Source organism: Coloeus monedula, assembly GCF_965178545.1.
Source record: "Coloeus monedula genome assembly, chromosome: 2".
Classification (NCBI taxonomy): domain Eukaryota; kingdom Metazoa; phylum Chordata; class Aves; order Passeriformes; family Corvidae; genus Coloeus; species Coloeus monedula.
This window is the reverse complement of record NC_138782.1, coordinates 88,912,146-88,927,398: the sequence shown is the minus strand read 5'-3', so window position 1 is coordinate 88,927,398 and position 15,253 is coordinate 88,912,146. Positions and strand designations below refer to the sequence as shown.

The following is a 15,253-nucleotide window of genomic DNA, read 5'->3' as shown; positions in this document are numbered from 1 at the left end:
CAGCAATGTCAACAAAGCATGGAGAAAAGAATACATTCAAAGGCCAGCTTTTATTTCTTCCAGGTAAAGTTGATTCACACTTTACATTTGGATGTCAGGTTCTGTCACACAGACTCCCAGTGATAATGGGATATGTTTTCTACTCTTAGAAATTTATATGGGAAGGAGTTATTCCTTCATTCAGTGCTTGGTCTGAACTTGTGCTTATTTATGTGTCATATGATTAAATAAAAACTAATTAACAAAACTCAGAAAAATGAGAATAATTTAGTAAAATTACTCTCTAAATATTCTTCCCTCTTAATTTGCTCATAATTGAGGTAAATCTGGGCATTATTCAAGCCAATAGGTTATTTTGCCTTCAAAAAGTAAGCTAAAAATTTGGACTTCCCATGGCTTCTATAAGTAAAAGCAAAAGATCTATTTATTTGCAGCACAGCAGTTCCCAAATGCTGTGTACTTCTCACCTCCACAATTTTAGTAATAGGAAATATTAAAACTACTTTTTTTTTCCTAACACACATTACTTCAACATGAGAAAAATGGATATGAATTTCAATTTCAGGAGTGTCCAATTCATGCTGCATTTTGGTTTTGATAACCTTTTATATCAAGAGTCTTCCTCTTTGATACAGGTTGAAAGATGCATTTCTTTCTACATGATTCATCATACAAATAAATGCTCATTGGCACAATAACATCTACTCTGTTGCAGCATATTAGGTAACGACTGCTTTCCATTCAAAGCCCAGTGAAAAGACTGATTTCTAAAGCAATTCTGAAGACTCAGAAAGGATAAGTTACTTCAGAAACTTCATATTACTCTGATAAAACATTCTCTCTCTGCTAACTGTTGCTTGTGATTGTCCTCTGCAAAAGATCTTCATCCGCACAGGTGATCTGGAGAAGTTGTTCTGGTTAATGTTGAAGTAACTCCAGTGACTTTTTTCCTTTTGAAAGCAGGAGTGTATTTTGGATATTCTGTATTGCATCTTAATTTTAAATAAAATTGTCATTTTTTTCTGTTATGCAGTCATTGATGCCTTTGTATTTGGAAACATAGAAATTACACGTGGGAAATGAACTATTACAAATTCTTCTATATGTTCTTAGTATACCTTGAAGATATTTTGATGGTGACATCTACATTTGGATAGGCAAAGTAAATATTACTTAAAACATTTCTTTTAAGAGTTATGGCTAAGCAGTGTGACCAAAGTATGCATTTTTGTCTTCATGTTCCTGATTTTATTTTGGTTTGGTTTTTGTAGTACCATACTATTGAAGAGTAGTTTATGGTGCAGAATTTTTGGTTTTAAATGTGCAAGTCTACATGATATTATTGTGAACAATGTTCTTAATAATTCTCGTGAAATACTGGGAATCCATTGTTCAATTCATGGCTTATTTTTCTTGAAAGGAAATGATGTCTTGCTTTATCTTCTAGGCTGAGCAAGTTGTATTGGGGAATAAAAAAGTGAGTCAGCTGAGACTTTTGCAGACAACCCACAAAAAATTCCAGACATTGCTGAAAGCAATGATCCAGGTCTCCCAAGTGCCACTCTGAGTCATTTGGCCACGTGACACAGGAGTGGAAAAAAGCAGTTTTGACATGATATGAACAGAATTTTTCCAATTCTTTTGGATGTTTCATTTTAAGTTGCTCTAGAAGGTACTTCAGCAGCTTAAGACAACCTTTCCTGTTAAAGAAAATAAGAATAGATTAGGTACCTTCTCCATAGTTCTAAGTATGTAGTTCAGGTATTTAAACACAATTATGCATTAATTCTGTGGTGACTTTCTTGATTCAGTACAAGATGTAATTGGCAAACCAACTTCTTAGTTTACTTGTTAAGGAGGTTTTGTACCTCATGTGGGTTTTGTTCTTCTGTGTTGAAGAAACGTGGAAGACAGTTCTTACAGAAATGAAAAATCATTTATTCATCTTGATCTCATTCAGTAGTTCTCTCACCATCATTTTAGAAATTACCTTGATATGAAGTGTAATTTTGCTCAGAAAGTGGAGTCATCACTTTTTTAAGCTGCTTTTTCTAAACAGGACTGAATTTAGGAAAGATAATTTAACAAGTCACATCTTTTTGCATTCTAAGGCAAGTCTGGAGTGTAAACCAGCAATGGGATTGTTTCCACCTTTTGTTAGGTAAATGCAAGTCAGACATTCAGCAAGCACATGCAGTGTTGCATTGCTGTAGAACAATTATGCCTAAAAGATTTATTCTTGCTTCCTGTTATATTACTCTTATATCGAATTCTTAAATGCTAAACTGAAACAGTGTTAGACAGTGCTAGCCCAGCTCACACAGGCTTAAAGTAAAATATTCCTGTGAAATACCAACCTACAGCACTTTGGTCCATCGGATTCACAACACGTCTTTGAGTTGCCGTGGTTGTTTATCATGTCCTTTTCAATATGCGAGAAGGAGAGCCGCCAGGTGTTTCCTGAAGTAAAGCACAAGACTCTTAAATGGTTACACAGCACTAACCATCAGCTTTTGTAGCTAGGAAAAAATCCCAATTTTGTAATTGATTGAAATACCAGCAATTTTTTTGCACCCACTAAAAAAAAAAAATCTTAATTCAGTGAATGCAGTTAGTTCCTCCTGAACTCCCCAGCTGCTTCACAAAGACAATTAGAATGTAATTAATATAGGACATAGTTAATTATTTGAATGCTTTAACATCTAAGGATGTTAAAACAAACATCTAAGGATGTTTGGATTTACTTCAGGCTTAATTCTGAACTTCCCTGGATTTGCTGAACATGATTTAGGGAACTGTATTATTCATAGAAATCTACTACCTTTGAATTTCTGTACTCTTACTGTGTTCTCTGGGTTTTCTTTGTGCAAGTAATAGGTTTGTGAGTTTGTTTCAGGTAGGGTGACTGTTCTAAAACACTTCTTGTTCTTCTGCTCGTGCTTCCAAAAATAATGGCTAACGTAGCTCAATGCCCTGTTTTTAACACCAAGCAATCACTTTTGTCTTCCTTGCATGAGTCAGCTGTTTCCCTTGCCTGTTTGGCTCAGTTACTCTTTGCATTTAATTTGCACAGGAAGAGATTGCCACATAAACCAGTACTGCTGTACTGGGTTTTGATAATATGGGCATGCTAATTTAAAAAATACCAGATTGCTTGAAATCTTTTTGCTGAAATCATCAGTTACCATAATGCAGTGACACATCAGAATGTTTCTGCAGACTAATGTAGGCTCAATGTGACAATGGTCTGGAAGAAAAAATGTTGTAGCCATACCAGAGTTCAGTGAGAAATAATGTATCTTGATAGGAAGCAGTTTGCTTCCTGCAGAAGTATCTGATTTGTGGATGTAGTCACATGTACAGGGGTGTTCCCTGCGTTTTTAGCAACTTACTTCTAATTTCCTCATAAGAGTGCATGCTGCTATTAAGTAAGAGTGCTAGCACAAGGGAAGGCGCATAGCCATGTGTCTGGATGGAGTGGATTTAATATAATGCTCTTACTAATGATCAGTGTACAGCCTGGTAGGGTGGGTTTGTATTTACATTTCAGTACAGGACAAGCAGTACCACAAATCTGATGCTTTAAAGAGGGATTTCAGTTGTCTGAGCTGGATCTATCCAGGATGAGGTATCTTGAAGGCAGAATACTGAACATGATCTGGGTACCCTTTCTATAGCACTTGTAAATGATCAAGTTGTAGGGAAGATACTTCATAACTTATTATTGTCCATATTTGAGATACCTCTTAGAACTTTTTCTCTTTTGTTTTGCTTGGCTACTAAATAAAGTGATCTAAATCTCATATCTCTCTTGACTTTTGTTCCCAGCCAGTGTTCAATTTTGAGGCCGCCCTGTGTGCTGAGGGGCCAGCTATGCTGAGCCTCCAAAGTCAAGATGATGTCCACTGATATTTCTGATGGAGGATTTTTGATCTGAAGAGTTATTGCAGGGCTTCCAACCTTTTTCCTTGCCACAGTGACTTCCGCATCTAGTAACAAAGAAAGTGATATTTCATGTTAGATAGATTAGATAGATGAAACCTTTTTTTGAAGAATGTTACATTTTTTATTAAAGAGCTCATAAGCAATCAGAAGAAATACCTATGTTCAATTGCTCATTCTTTATCCTACAGGCTATGGATGTTAAATGAAACATTGAGAAGGCCTGTTGAGGAGTTCTCTGAAATAGGGAACACAGTGTGTTTGCTTGATTTACTGTCTAAGAATTCAGAATGTAGTAATGTTTTTCAATGAACTGCTTCCCTGTTGAAAACACACAGTGAACAGATTTGGCCACAATGTTTCTGAAGATTTTGGGGAAAAATAACCCTAAAAGGGGATATGTTTTCTGTACTGATCAACAAAAAATATTAGATACTGTATAAAAGAAAGCTCTTTGTTTTGCTACCAGTTTAGCAAATGGCTCTTTGCACACTCCAGATAAGATGCAAGATGTATAGGTCATGTAGGAAATACCAAACATGCAATAGAACCCTTAATGTTGGTTATTTTCATACAGAAAATATGCCTAGTGGAGTTAATAACATAATAAGATTAGCTATGATGTATTTGTGATTCTTAACACAAGAGCAAACTTGAGATACTGGGGACAGCAGGGGTGACAGCTCCATTGGCACAGAGAGACAGGACTGGCAGGAAAATACGTGTTCTTAACAATAGGGCAACACATATGCACGATGTAGCTGGATTTTTAGCACTTCCACTTGAACCTTACTCTCTCAATACTAACCTTTAATGTTTTTTACTTCCTGTTTAATAATTTCTCTTAGTGCTTGAAGCATTTTAAAGGCTGATAATTTTCCATCTTCATCTAAAAACTTCAAAAAACCCTTTTCTTTTGGAGTTCTTTTGAATGATACATAATAATAGGCTCCAGTATCATCAGACTCGTCCAGCTGAATCCTTTCAACGGGCATTACAAGCATAATGTCAAACTCATTTGGTTCAGATATCTGCAAATATGAGAATACAACAGTCAACCTGCAGCTTAGGAGAATAAAACCTGAGATTTTTATACCAGTTGTGGTTTTATCTACCTTGGTGTACTGATCATGTCTGATGTGAAATATGAGTTTATTTCTGTGGTATTGCAAGATTACCGTGCATTGGGGTGGAAAATAGCAATTTGCAGCTCACTTCCCAGCTCTCCAACTTATTAATTTTTAAAGATAGTTTTAAGATTCTTGAGCTGTTCTGAATAATTAATGCATAAATGTTGGATTCAGTCATCCTTTTGCACATAGGAATCAACTGAGGAAAAAAATGCATTGCTAGGTCTGAAGCTGGTTTTAGAGAGTTAAAAATGAAGTGTCCCCATGTTTAACTTTGTTTCAGTCTGCTGGAACCAGGGAAAAAGGTACTGGTTAATCATAGAAGGTGAAGAGGTTGGAATGGACCTTAGAGATAAAGCTAGTCCTGATCCACCCTGCCCTGGGCAGGGATACCTTCCACTAGATCAGGTTGCTCAAGGCCTTATGCAACCTGGCCTTGAACACTGCCAGGTTTGGAGCATCCACAATCTCCCCAGGCACCCTGTACCAGTGTCTCACCACCCTCACAGTAAAAAAATTCTTTCTAACATCTAATCTTAATTTTCCTTCTTTCAGCTTGTATCCATAACTCCTGCTTTTTGAAGAAAAAACAGGAAATAAAACCTGGCCCACGGCTTCTGGTGCAGTGCTATCTCTGACTGGTCCTGTTGTTAAACCGGGCTCACCTGTGTGCTGTGCAAGGACAGGGCTTTCTGCGGCTTGAACGCGAGTCCTGTTCAGGTAGCGTCTCTGACTGAATGCACATACGTACACCATTCAGCAGGTTACTGATCATTCTATAATGCATTGTGGTTACTTTACGGAGTCGTTCTTAGTTTTAACTCGTCGGGAAGGGCCAGCTAAGAGCTGCTCTCGGCGGCAGGAGCAGCGCAGGGCCCGCCCGCGCTAGCCGCCCGCCCGCTGCCGCCGCAGCCCGGCGGGAGAGCGCTGCCGGCGCCCGGACACCCACCTTGACGCGCTCGTAGTAGCTGCCGGCGCTCTGCCGCTCGATGGAACTGAAGCAGCCGTCCTTGCCGCGGATGGCCTGGACCAGGTGCGCGATCACCCTGTTCACCAGAGTCGCCGCCTCGGACACATCTTCGCGGGTCAGGCTGAGCCGCGACAGCACCTCCCGGAGTCGCAGGGCGTCCGCCGCCGGCGGGGGGCGGCGGGCCGGGGCCGCGAGTGCGCCGTCGGGCACCGTCGGGACGCTCCGCGGGGCCGCGGGGGCTCTGGCGCCCGGCGCTCTGCTCCGCGGGGTGGGGAGCGCCTCTGCGCCGCCCGCCGCAGCGCCCGTGGGCAGCTCCCGGGCAGCGGGGGCTCGCCGTGCCGGGCGAGCGCCCCGGGCGGGGGATCCGTCCGTCCGCGGGGCCCGGAGGGTCGCGGCGCCGCTCGGGCATTCACCCGCGACGCGGCCCCGCGCGGGGCTGCGAGCTGCGCCCTTCCCCGCGCCCCGACCCCGCGGAGCTGCGGGACGCGTCTCCCGCCTGGCCCGCGCTCCCCTGTTGCCCGCGCTGTCCATGGCCGCCGTTCCGTCTCCGCACCCGCGACACGGCGAGCGCGCCCCCGCGAGAGACGGGGTTCCCGCCTCTGGCTTCAGCCGAGTTCCTCTTCCAGGCAGCGCGCCTCCCCTAGGAAACGAAACCCAGCGAGCGGGGCGGAGGCGAGGCGCTGCCCGGCGCTGCCCGGCGCTGCCGAGTTCAGCCGGGCACGAGAAAGCTCCGGCAGCAACAGCCAGGCTGCAGCCTCCCTCCAATCCGCGTGGAGCGTTTTCCCGCTCCCGGGCGGCTCCTCCCTCCCGCCCGCGGGGCGAGGGCACGTGAGCACCGACACGGCCCGGCTTTTCCAGCCGCGCGGGGCGAGAGGACGGGCGGCCGCGGGGAGGCGCTCGGCCCCGCTGCTCCCGCCCGGCCCTGCCTTTCGCTCCGGGGCGGAGGAGCCGCGGCGGCGCTCCCGCCCCCTGCTCCTGCTGCCGGGAGGGCCGGCCCTGCCGCCATGATCCTGCGCAGCGGCTGCCGCCGGCTGCCGCTGCCCCCAGCGCCTCGCCCTGGGCACCGCCGGGCGGGCAGCGAGGTCGGGGCGGCGGCGGCGCCGCGCTACGACGTGGTGGTGATCGGCGGGGGCCATGCGGGCACGGAGGCGGCGGCGGCGGCCTCTCGCGGCGGGGCCCGCACGCTGCTGCTCACGCACAGGATCGGCACCATCGGTACCGCCGCGGGTGCCCGGGGTCTCTACGGCGTGGGGAGCGGCGCTGAGCCGGGGAGGTCGCGGGAGACTTTGTGCGGCGGCTGTGCTGAGGGTGTCCCTGTCTCCCTTACTCAGGGGAAATGTCGTGCAACCCGTCCTTCGGCGGCATCGGGAAGGGGCACCTCATGCGGGAGGTGGACGCCCTGGACGGGCTGTGCGGCCGCGTGTGTGACCGCTCCGGCGTTCACTACAAAGTGCTGAACCGCCGCAAGGGCCCGGCCGTGTGGGGCCTCCGCGCACAGATCGACCGCGGCCTGTACAAGGAGAACATGCAGGTGAGGGGGCCGCGCCGGGCGGCTCGGCGGGCGGACTGCCGGGTGTCGGAATACGCTGCTGAGCTTTACGAAGGAAGGGGCCGTATTTTGCTTTTCATTATTTACCGAGCAAACATAGATGCCGTATTGTTTGGTACTTAGATGCAGTGTAAGTTGTTGGAGCTCAGCATAGTTTAAAAAATTCTCCAGTGTTTTAGATAGAGGTCAGGCTTCATGGCCAAGTAGTTTATTTGAGCTAAAACTTTATGTGAATGAAAACTTCTACATAATAGATCAGGACAGTACCATAACTGAGTGTCTGCCAAATGACCTGGTAAGAATGGAAGCGAGTAGTAGATGTTTCAGAAGTCAGCAGGGTTCGGGATTGCCCATATGTCTCATAACTTCCTAGATTTTTGCAGTAACTCCTTTCATGACAGAAAGAAATCCTTAACACACCACTGTTGACAGTTCGTGAGGCATCTGTGGAGGATCTTCTCTTGACAGAACCAGAACCAGGCCGTCCTGGGAAATGCCAAGTCACAGGAGTTGTTCTGGGTATGTGCTAGTAACTCAGTTAAGTGCTTTCAGTTACTCCACACTAGGAGCAGCCTTTGGGGTAAATATTTCTGATTCACCAATGAGGAAGATTAATTATACAGTTCTAATTCATTAGTGAGAAAGATTAATTAACCAGTAGAGCTCGTTTAGGCAAAGTGTGAACTAAACCAGGTTAATATGTGTAATACAAAGTAATACAATGTCAAAAATACCTGGATTGGTGGTATATTGGGACATTAACTAAGTTCATTTTCTTCAGGCTAGTGATACTGAATTCTATGCTGTGTTTTGAGATTTTATTTGGTAAACGGTGTATGCTGCCCTCAATGTTATTAACATGGGGTCCTGTTATTAACAGACTTGTACTTCATTACCCCTTGCTGTTTTAACAAAAAAGCTTTCTGAAGTAAAGGCCTGGATATGGATTTTTTCTAGGAGTGGGTTTTCTTTGTTAGGGGTAACTTGATTAGGAATAATAAATATACAGAAATAACTACATGCTGCTTATTGTAGTTATTACCGTTGGTGCTTTTATTACTGGAATGCTGGTATTGTTCTGTAACAGAAGACAGATAAACCCTCAGTGAGCACTGTTAGTCTAGTTAGACAGAAACACCAGAATCCCAATCTTTGTTGATGCTAAAATGTGTACATCTCTGAAAACTTGCTGTTTCAGGGGATGGGAGCACAGTATGTGCCAGGAGTGTTATCCTGACCACCGGTACATTTCTGAGGGGTATGATCCACATTGGACTGGAGATGCACCCAGCAGGGCGGCTGGGGGACCAGCCAGCCATCGGGCTGGCTCACACTCTGGAGAAACTGGGATTTGCTGTGGGCAGGCTGAAGACCGGGACACCACCCCGACTTGCCAAGGATACCATTGACTTCAGTGGTCTGGAGGAGCGTGCAGCTGACAACCCTCCTGTGCCCTTCAGCTTCCTCAGCAAGGCTGTGTGGATCAAGGTGGGATAGCAGCCATCCAATACACATAGAGCCAGGTGGGGAGTGGGTCTGGGAATGTCATGCTCGTAATCAGCCAGGGAGCTGGTGGCTGGGAAAGGCTGCTGGGGTGTATTTGTACTGGATGTGTTACATTTCTGAGGACTGTCAATGCAAGGGAGAAGCTGCTTGTGTTCTTTTGAAAGCAAATACTGTTTTACTTTCACTTCTCAACTTGAGAACTTAACTTTCCTTCTGGGGTCAGACTGGTGTGAAATGTGATAGTGGTGCTAGTATTCTTCATGTGCTGGTTACATGGGTGGTTTTACAAAATCTTCCAGTATTACACCTGTATTGTGGAGATTGACAGTGTCTTGCTTCTTAGTTTAGCTCTGGAATAAGGTTAAAATGTTGAAATTAGAGATCATTAATAGTACTGACTAGGAAAGAGAAAGGATGGATTTAGCCACAGAACTCAGAGGTGGCAGGGTAACAGTAACGTAAAAGCAGAAGAGGTTCAATTTTCCGAAGAAAGTCTTGGAAAATGGGCTATTTTTACATAATGTAATTAAATGAGAATTAAGTATCAGGAGTTAATTTGCCCCAGAGGATATAGGAATTGCAATAACCTTTTATAATCAGGATGGGGCAAAAATAGTATCACTTGAAGTCCTTGGTACGTGTAGGAGAGGTTTTGAAACGAAGAGTTTTAAGTCTAGCAGCAAAAAGCTGTTAGACAAATATTCCTAATAACAATTTTGAGTCAAAATTGGGAACGTATCAGGAATTTATTCGCCACAGACATGTTCAAAGAAACAACAATTTTCAGACATCCAGGATTTTTTATAGATGCTCCCGGAAGTCTGCCCAATTTACTGCATCATGGTATAAGTGTTTATAGCTGTTTCTTTTATTACTACCGGAGCATATCATCTGTCTTTGTGTAATGGATAACCCAGGTTTTATCCAGCTAAACAGTGCTTTATTGAATTTGCTGTCCTGGTTAGACAATTACTGTTGATCAAGTTTTCTGGGGTGTACAAGCCTATGAAGTGGCTCCCTTACTGCACCTCCAATGTAGTAATTGAGTTTTCTGGGGTGTATAGGCTTTTGACTCCTTAACTTTCTCAAGATATCTTTCTTGTCCTATGGCATCTAAGTCATCTGTAGTTATATGATAACCATTAAACAATTATTTATTGAATTTTGTTCTTCAACTGCTGATTAAGTTCTCTAAGGGATATGGATCCATGGAGTTCCTTTCTGCAGGTGCAGTGAGATTATTTCTCTGGGTTTTGTACTGACACTCAGCCAACACAGATCTAAATCAAAACCACCTAAAATCACAGTCAAACTTTTCCTTAACTAATTAAACATAGTTCATAATGAAATTTTTGTAAAAAATCACAAGAGTCCTGGCTAACTAATATATAACTCACTGACCGTTTTAAAGAGTTATGGTGCTAGATTATCATATTTGGAATGTGAGTCTCTTGACTCTTTTTCAGAAAATCAGTGGAATACTTTACATGGTGAGCTTTTTTCCAAACTTTGAATTTTTCATGTTGTTTGCAGAGTTTTGAGGTTTGTTTTTTTTTCCTCTCCAAGAGATTCTTTTGGTTTTTCTTCACTAAACTCTTTAAGTGGCTGTTAGCTGTAGGGTCAGCACTTACTCTTCTAACTCCAGAGCTTTTTTTTTCCTGTGATCAGTGTGAATGCTGTGCTATAACATGCTGGTTTAATGGGAATATCCACCCTGTAATTAGGAATAGAGTGTATAGGATAGAACTTGAATTCCGGATTCCCAAGTTCTGTCCTGTTCTCAGTCTGGTTTTGGGAGTGTTGCTCAGGCTCTCTGATCGCTTGTGTTCAGTCTGTACAGTGGGTATGACCGCACTGCTGGCTGCTCCCAGGAGGGAGAGCTGGCCATCATGGAAAAGGTCTTGGTGATCTCAGAATTGTTCAGTAAGGATACGGTGTTGTGACCACATTAACTTAGGCCGAGCTTTGGCCTCTTCCAGCCAGAAGATCAGCTGTCCTGTTACCTGACTCGCACTAACCTGAAGGCCCAGCAAATTATCTGCGATAACCTCCACCTGAACAACCACGTCAGGGAGACAACCAGGGGCCCGCGGTGAGTGTGGCATCACACAAGGCTCTCTAGGGGGCAAGCTGGCAAGGTCTCTTTGGAGCTGTGGGTCTCTCCTGCTTTGCTTCTGGGAAGTTACATTTTCTCCATGTCAGGTTGTGCTCATGGCTGTTTACTGTTGCAGGTACTGTCCCTCTCTTGAATCAAAGGTGCTGCGCTTCCCAAACCGAGAACATCAGGTGTGGCTGGAGCCCGAAGGCTTGGAGTCCAACATCATTTACCCCCAAGGCATGTCCATGACACTGCCACCTGAGCTCCAGGAGCAGGTGATCAAATCTGTCCCAGGCTTGGAAAAAGCCAAGATGCTACAGCCAGGTGAGGGAGCTGAATAGTTTTAAACCTATTGGTCATATTTATTTACTAGTTAATGAAAAGCAGGTTTTGTTTAGAGTGTAGCAAAACAACGGAAATACGAAGCAAACTTACTCTTGGATGCAGGGATTTTTCCTTGTTTGTTCGGGAATCATAAATAAAATTGATAAGCTGTTCTGCTCCATTGATTCCCTTGACAATCGCTCCTATAACATCTGTCTTGTGGTGTGTCACAGGCTATGGGGTGCAGTATGACTTTTTAGACCCCCGACAACTGACTGCTTCTCTCGAGTCGCGTCTTGTTCAGCGTCTCTTCTTTGCAGGCCAGATAAATGGCACAACAGGCTATGAAGAAGCTGCAGCTCAGGTGGGCAAATTTGACTGTTGTATATTCAGCACTCAGAAAAGGATATTGCCTTGGCCTTTGTGAAGTCTTGCTAGGCCCGTTTTGTGCTCATGAGATGTTCTTACTTTTGTTGCTCACCCTGATTCCAGACTTGCTCAAGGTATTTTTGTTTGTATCCGTACAAGTATCTGCAGTTGTTATCACGAAGGGTGCAGTAACAAAAGTAATTGAAAGCCCTGTTAAGTGTTTCAGCATGAAGCCTGTGCAGTGGGTATAATTGAAAACGTGGGAATTGTCTCCAGACACATCAGCAGGGGCCAAGAAGCCCTTCAGACACTCAATAATGCTGCAAGACGGAAGCTGCCTGGATTACTGGCACAGACTGTTGCATTTTCCTGGGCATGGTTGGGCATGTGAGCCTGTGGAGGCAGATGTGCTGATGTTTCTGCTAAGAGGAGACCGATGGATGTGTTTGGTTTGTTCTGCCTGCGCAGGGTGTGATTGCTGGGATCAATGCTTGTCTGCGGGTTCGTGGCAAGCCCCCATTCACCGTCAGCCGCACCGAGGGCTACGTGGGTGTGCTGATCGATGACCTCACCACGCTGGGCACCAGCGAGCCCTACCGGATGTTCACCAGCCGCGTGGAGTTCCGCATGTCCCTGCGGCCGGACAACGCTGACGCCAGGCTCACCCACAGAGGTGCTTTGCTGTGGTAGCTCTTGCAGTGACCAGCCCTGCCTGGCTGTACACCTTTGTCTCATACACCGTCTGTCTCTGCAGGCTTTGAAGAAGCTGGGTGTGTGTCACAGCAGCGATACGAACAAGCAGTTAAGATGAGAGCTGCATTAGAGGATGGGATTGCAACACTAAAATCACTTCAGTTCAGCATATCCAAATGGTCCCAGTTATTACCAGAAGTTCCCATCAGTAGCAATCGCAGGTCACCTGTCAGGTAAAGGTTACAGCTGGAGCTTTCTGGTTTGACCTATGCTTGCTTTAGTACATCTGGCTAATGGTTTCACAGCATTTGTCCATCCTTCCTGAAGCTGGCAGTACTCCAAGGTTCCTACTTTACCACCTTCAGGGGACACACATCTGATGTTTGCCTGTAGAATAAGTATGGTATTGGTATTCTTAGCATTCCACGCTTGCTGTTGCTGACATGTGCTCTCAAAGCAAGGGAGTGCTCCACTGACCCAGACACTTCTTGCTATCCTTACACAAGTCACCAGCTGGTGATGGTTTTGCAGTGGGTTGCAGCTTTGCTAAAAGCTTGGCAAAGCAGCAGTTGATTTCAGGCTGGTGTCAGGTGGTAGCTGTTCTTGTACACAAAGGCCCTTACTTCCCTTACCCATACTTTATCTCGTTTTTTCTGTTGTTTTAAATCAGTGACTAAGACCTGGCTGACAGAGTCTGTGTGAAAGGTTTCCCTTGGTACCCTTGTCCTTGTCCCATCTGTCTTGCTGTAATTTTATGGGAGGAGTCTCTCTTCGAGAGTTTAGCAGCTCTTCTGTGTACTGAGAGGAGATAGTAGTGAATTGAGCTTGGCTCTGCAGTTGTTCTGGCTTATGCTAAGTACTTTATAAGTTTGAGCTGGGAACAGCCATTAGTCTGCCTTACAAGTGTGACTCCTTTGTACCGTAAATGTTTACTCTTCTTCTCCACAGTGCCTTTGACATCCTTCAATATCAAGATGCCAACATGGAGATTCTGGCAAAGGCTGTTCCAGAGCCCTTGGGCAAGCTTGCTCAGTGGAAAGAACTGGCAGAAAGATTGAAAATAGAAGGTAGAGTACAACGGTTAGGCTCTCTCATGGTGATCTGCATAGGTTTGTTCAGTAATGGGAGAGCAATTGTCCTAGTGTGTTTCATGTTGCTGCTTAGAGAAATGAAACACTCTGATCAGAGTGTGAACTTTTTACCATAAGCTGCAGCCCTTTCTGTGCACCAGTGTTTCACTCTCTGGGTAAGATCACTCTTTGGGTTTTTTTCCTCTTTACTGCCCTGTCAAATAGACCATCCTGTGTTGGGATGAGAAGATACAAACAACCCATGTATCTAAATTCCCATAACAAATCAAAGAGTATGACTTCTTCCAAAGCAGTGACACAAATTAGACTCTATAGTCTGTGGGGCTGGAAATGTCCTTAGGAGCTTTTGACCATCTCAGTGGAATTGCTCACTGTGCTTCCAAGACTTCTTGCAAGTGACTTATTTCACGTGAATATCTATTTTATATCTGGTTTTCGTGTTCCCCTGATCACCACAGCTGCTTATGAGTGGTGTGTAGTCAATCAGCAGCAGGAAATAGAAGAAGTGCGTCGTGACGAGACGCTCGAGCTGCCAGACGACCTGGATTACTTTGCCATTGATGCTTCACTCTCCGCGGAGGTGCGGGAGAAACTGGACTCAAACCGCCCGCAGACGGTAAGAAATTCAGCCACAGCAGGGCTGAGCAGCAGTGAAATCCCTTCTGTCTTCTCAAGGGGCATGGGGGTGCAAGAATCAGGGAAAGGAATACCCACAGGTCTTGATCTCATTTCTCACTAGTTCCAGTGTGTAGGTTTGGTGGTGGTTAACTTGTTCCTGTCTCCACGTGCAGATTGGTGCAGTCAGCCGCATCCCTGGAATCACCCCAGCTGCTATTGTTAACCTGCTAAGATTTGTGAAAACCAATCACCGGAAGGCAGAGAAGCTAAAAGCTGTGCCTCAGGCTGGGGAGTATTTCCCAGGGAAAATGTATTCAGACAAAGCAGCTTCACAAAGACCGATTTCTGCAGAGTTTTCTGAAGAGGAGACAAAGTTTGTTAAAACACCTTTGTAGAGAATGGCACCGATCCTGCCAGACTTTGTGACAAGATCCCCTGTGCTCCTGAGCCTCTTCCCAGATGACACCCATGCTGGCCAGATCCAGAGCAGTTCCAGTTGGGTTCTGTGGCATTGTCATTGCATAGAACAAAGATGATGAATGCACAAAGTAAATGCTCAGAAACCTAAATACAGCCTGTGATTTTGCTGATGCAAATGGAGAGACGGGAGAACTGCTTTTAAAATGCCACTCATTTGGAAGACTTCAGATAGTCAAAATCTGCATCTTGTGAAGGACAGTGTTTAGCTCTTCTGAAATGAGTAAGAAGTGTTACCATGCTAAGCCCATGGCGCACAAGAGGATTGGAGCTGGAAAGTGTGTTCCATTGAGTTCAGTACTTGTGTTCATAGCTGGGCAGTGACTGTGCACTGGCTGCTGTCAGCCACTAGGAAACACTTGGCTGTGGAAACATGTGCCACATGAATATTTAAATTTACATAGGAGACTGAATGTAAACACCACATCCTGAAGCTGTTTTTCTCTTTTAAAATAAATGAAGCTTAGCTTGTAACTTCCTGAAGAA

The 15,253-nt window shown here is 45.0% G+C and overlaps 2 protein-coding genes across 2 annotated transcripts; one reads left to right on the top strand and one right to left on the bottom strand.

Moving 5' to 3' along the window:
• Positions 1 to 1,357: 1,357 nt before the first annotated feature.
• CGAS (cyclic GMP-AMP synthase) lies at positions 1,358 to 6,573 on the bottom strand (the record flags this gene model as incomplete). The annotated part of the gene is made up of 5 exons (XM_082302772.1): positions 1,358 to 1,700; positions 2,358 to 2,460; positions 3,744 to 3,989; positions 4,751 to 4,973; positions 6,022 to 6,573. 5 exons carry the CDS (start codon positions 6,571 to 6,573, stop codon positions 1,358 to 1,360), a joined length of 1,467 nt encoding a protein of 488 aa, XP_082158898.1.
• Positions 6,574 to 6,989: 416 nt separating this feature from the next.
• MTO1 (mitochondrial tRNA translation optimization 1) lies at positions 6,990 to 15,253 on the top strand. Its single transcript, XM_082299445.1, has 12 exons — positions 6,990 to 7,257; positions 7,374 to 7,573; positions 7,993 to 8,110; positions 8,790 to 9,079; positions 11,077 to 11,189; positions 11,329 to 11,519; positions 11,753 to 11,883; positions 12,357 to 12,561; positions 12,643 to 12,814; positions 13,530 to 13,648; positions 14,131 to 14,288; positions 14,464 to 15,253. Exons 1-12 carry the CDS (start codon positions 7,047 to 7,049, stop codon positions 14,683 to 14,685), a joined length of 2,130 nt encoding a protein of 709 aa, XP_082155571.1. The 5' UTR covers positions 6,990 to 7,046; the 3' UTR covers positions 14,686 to 15,253.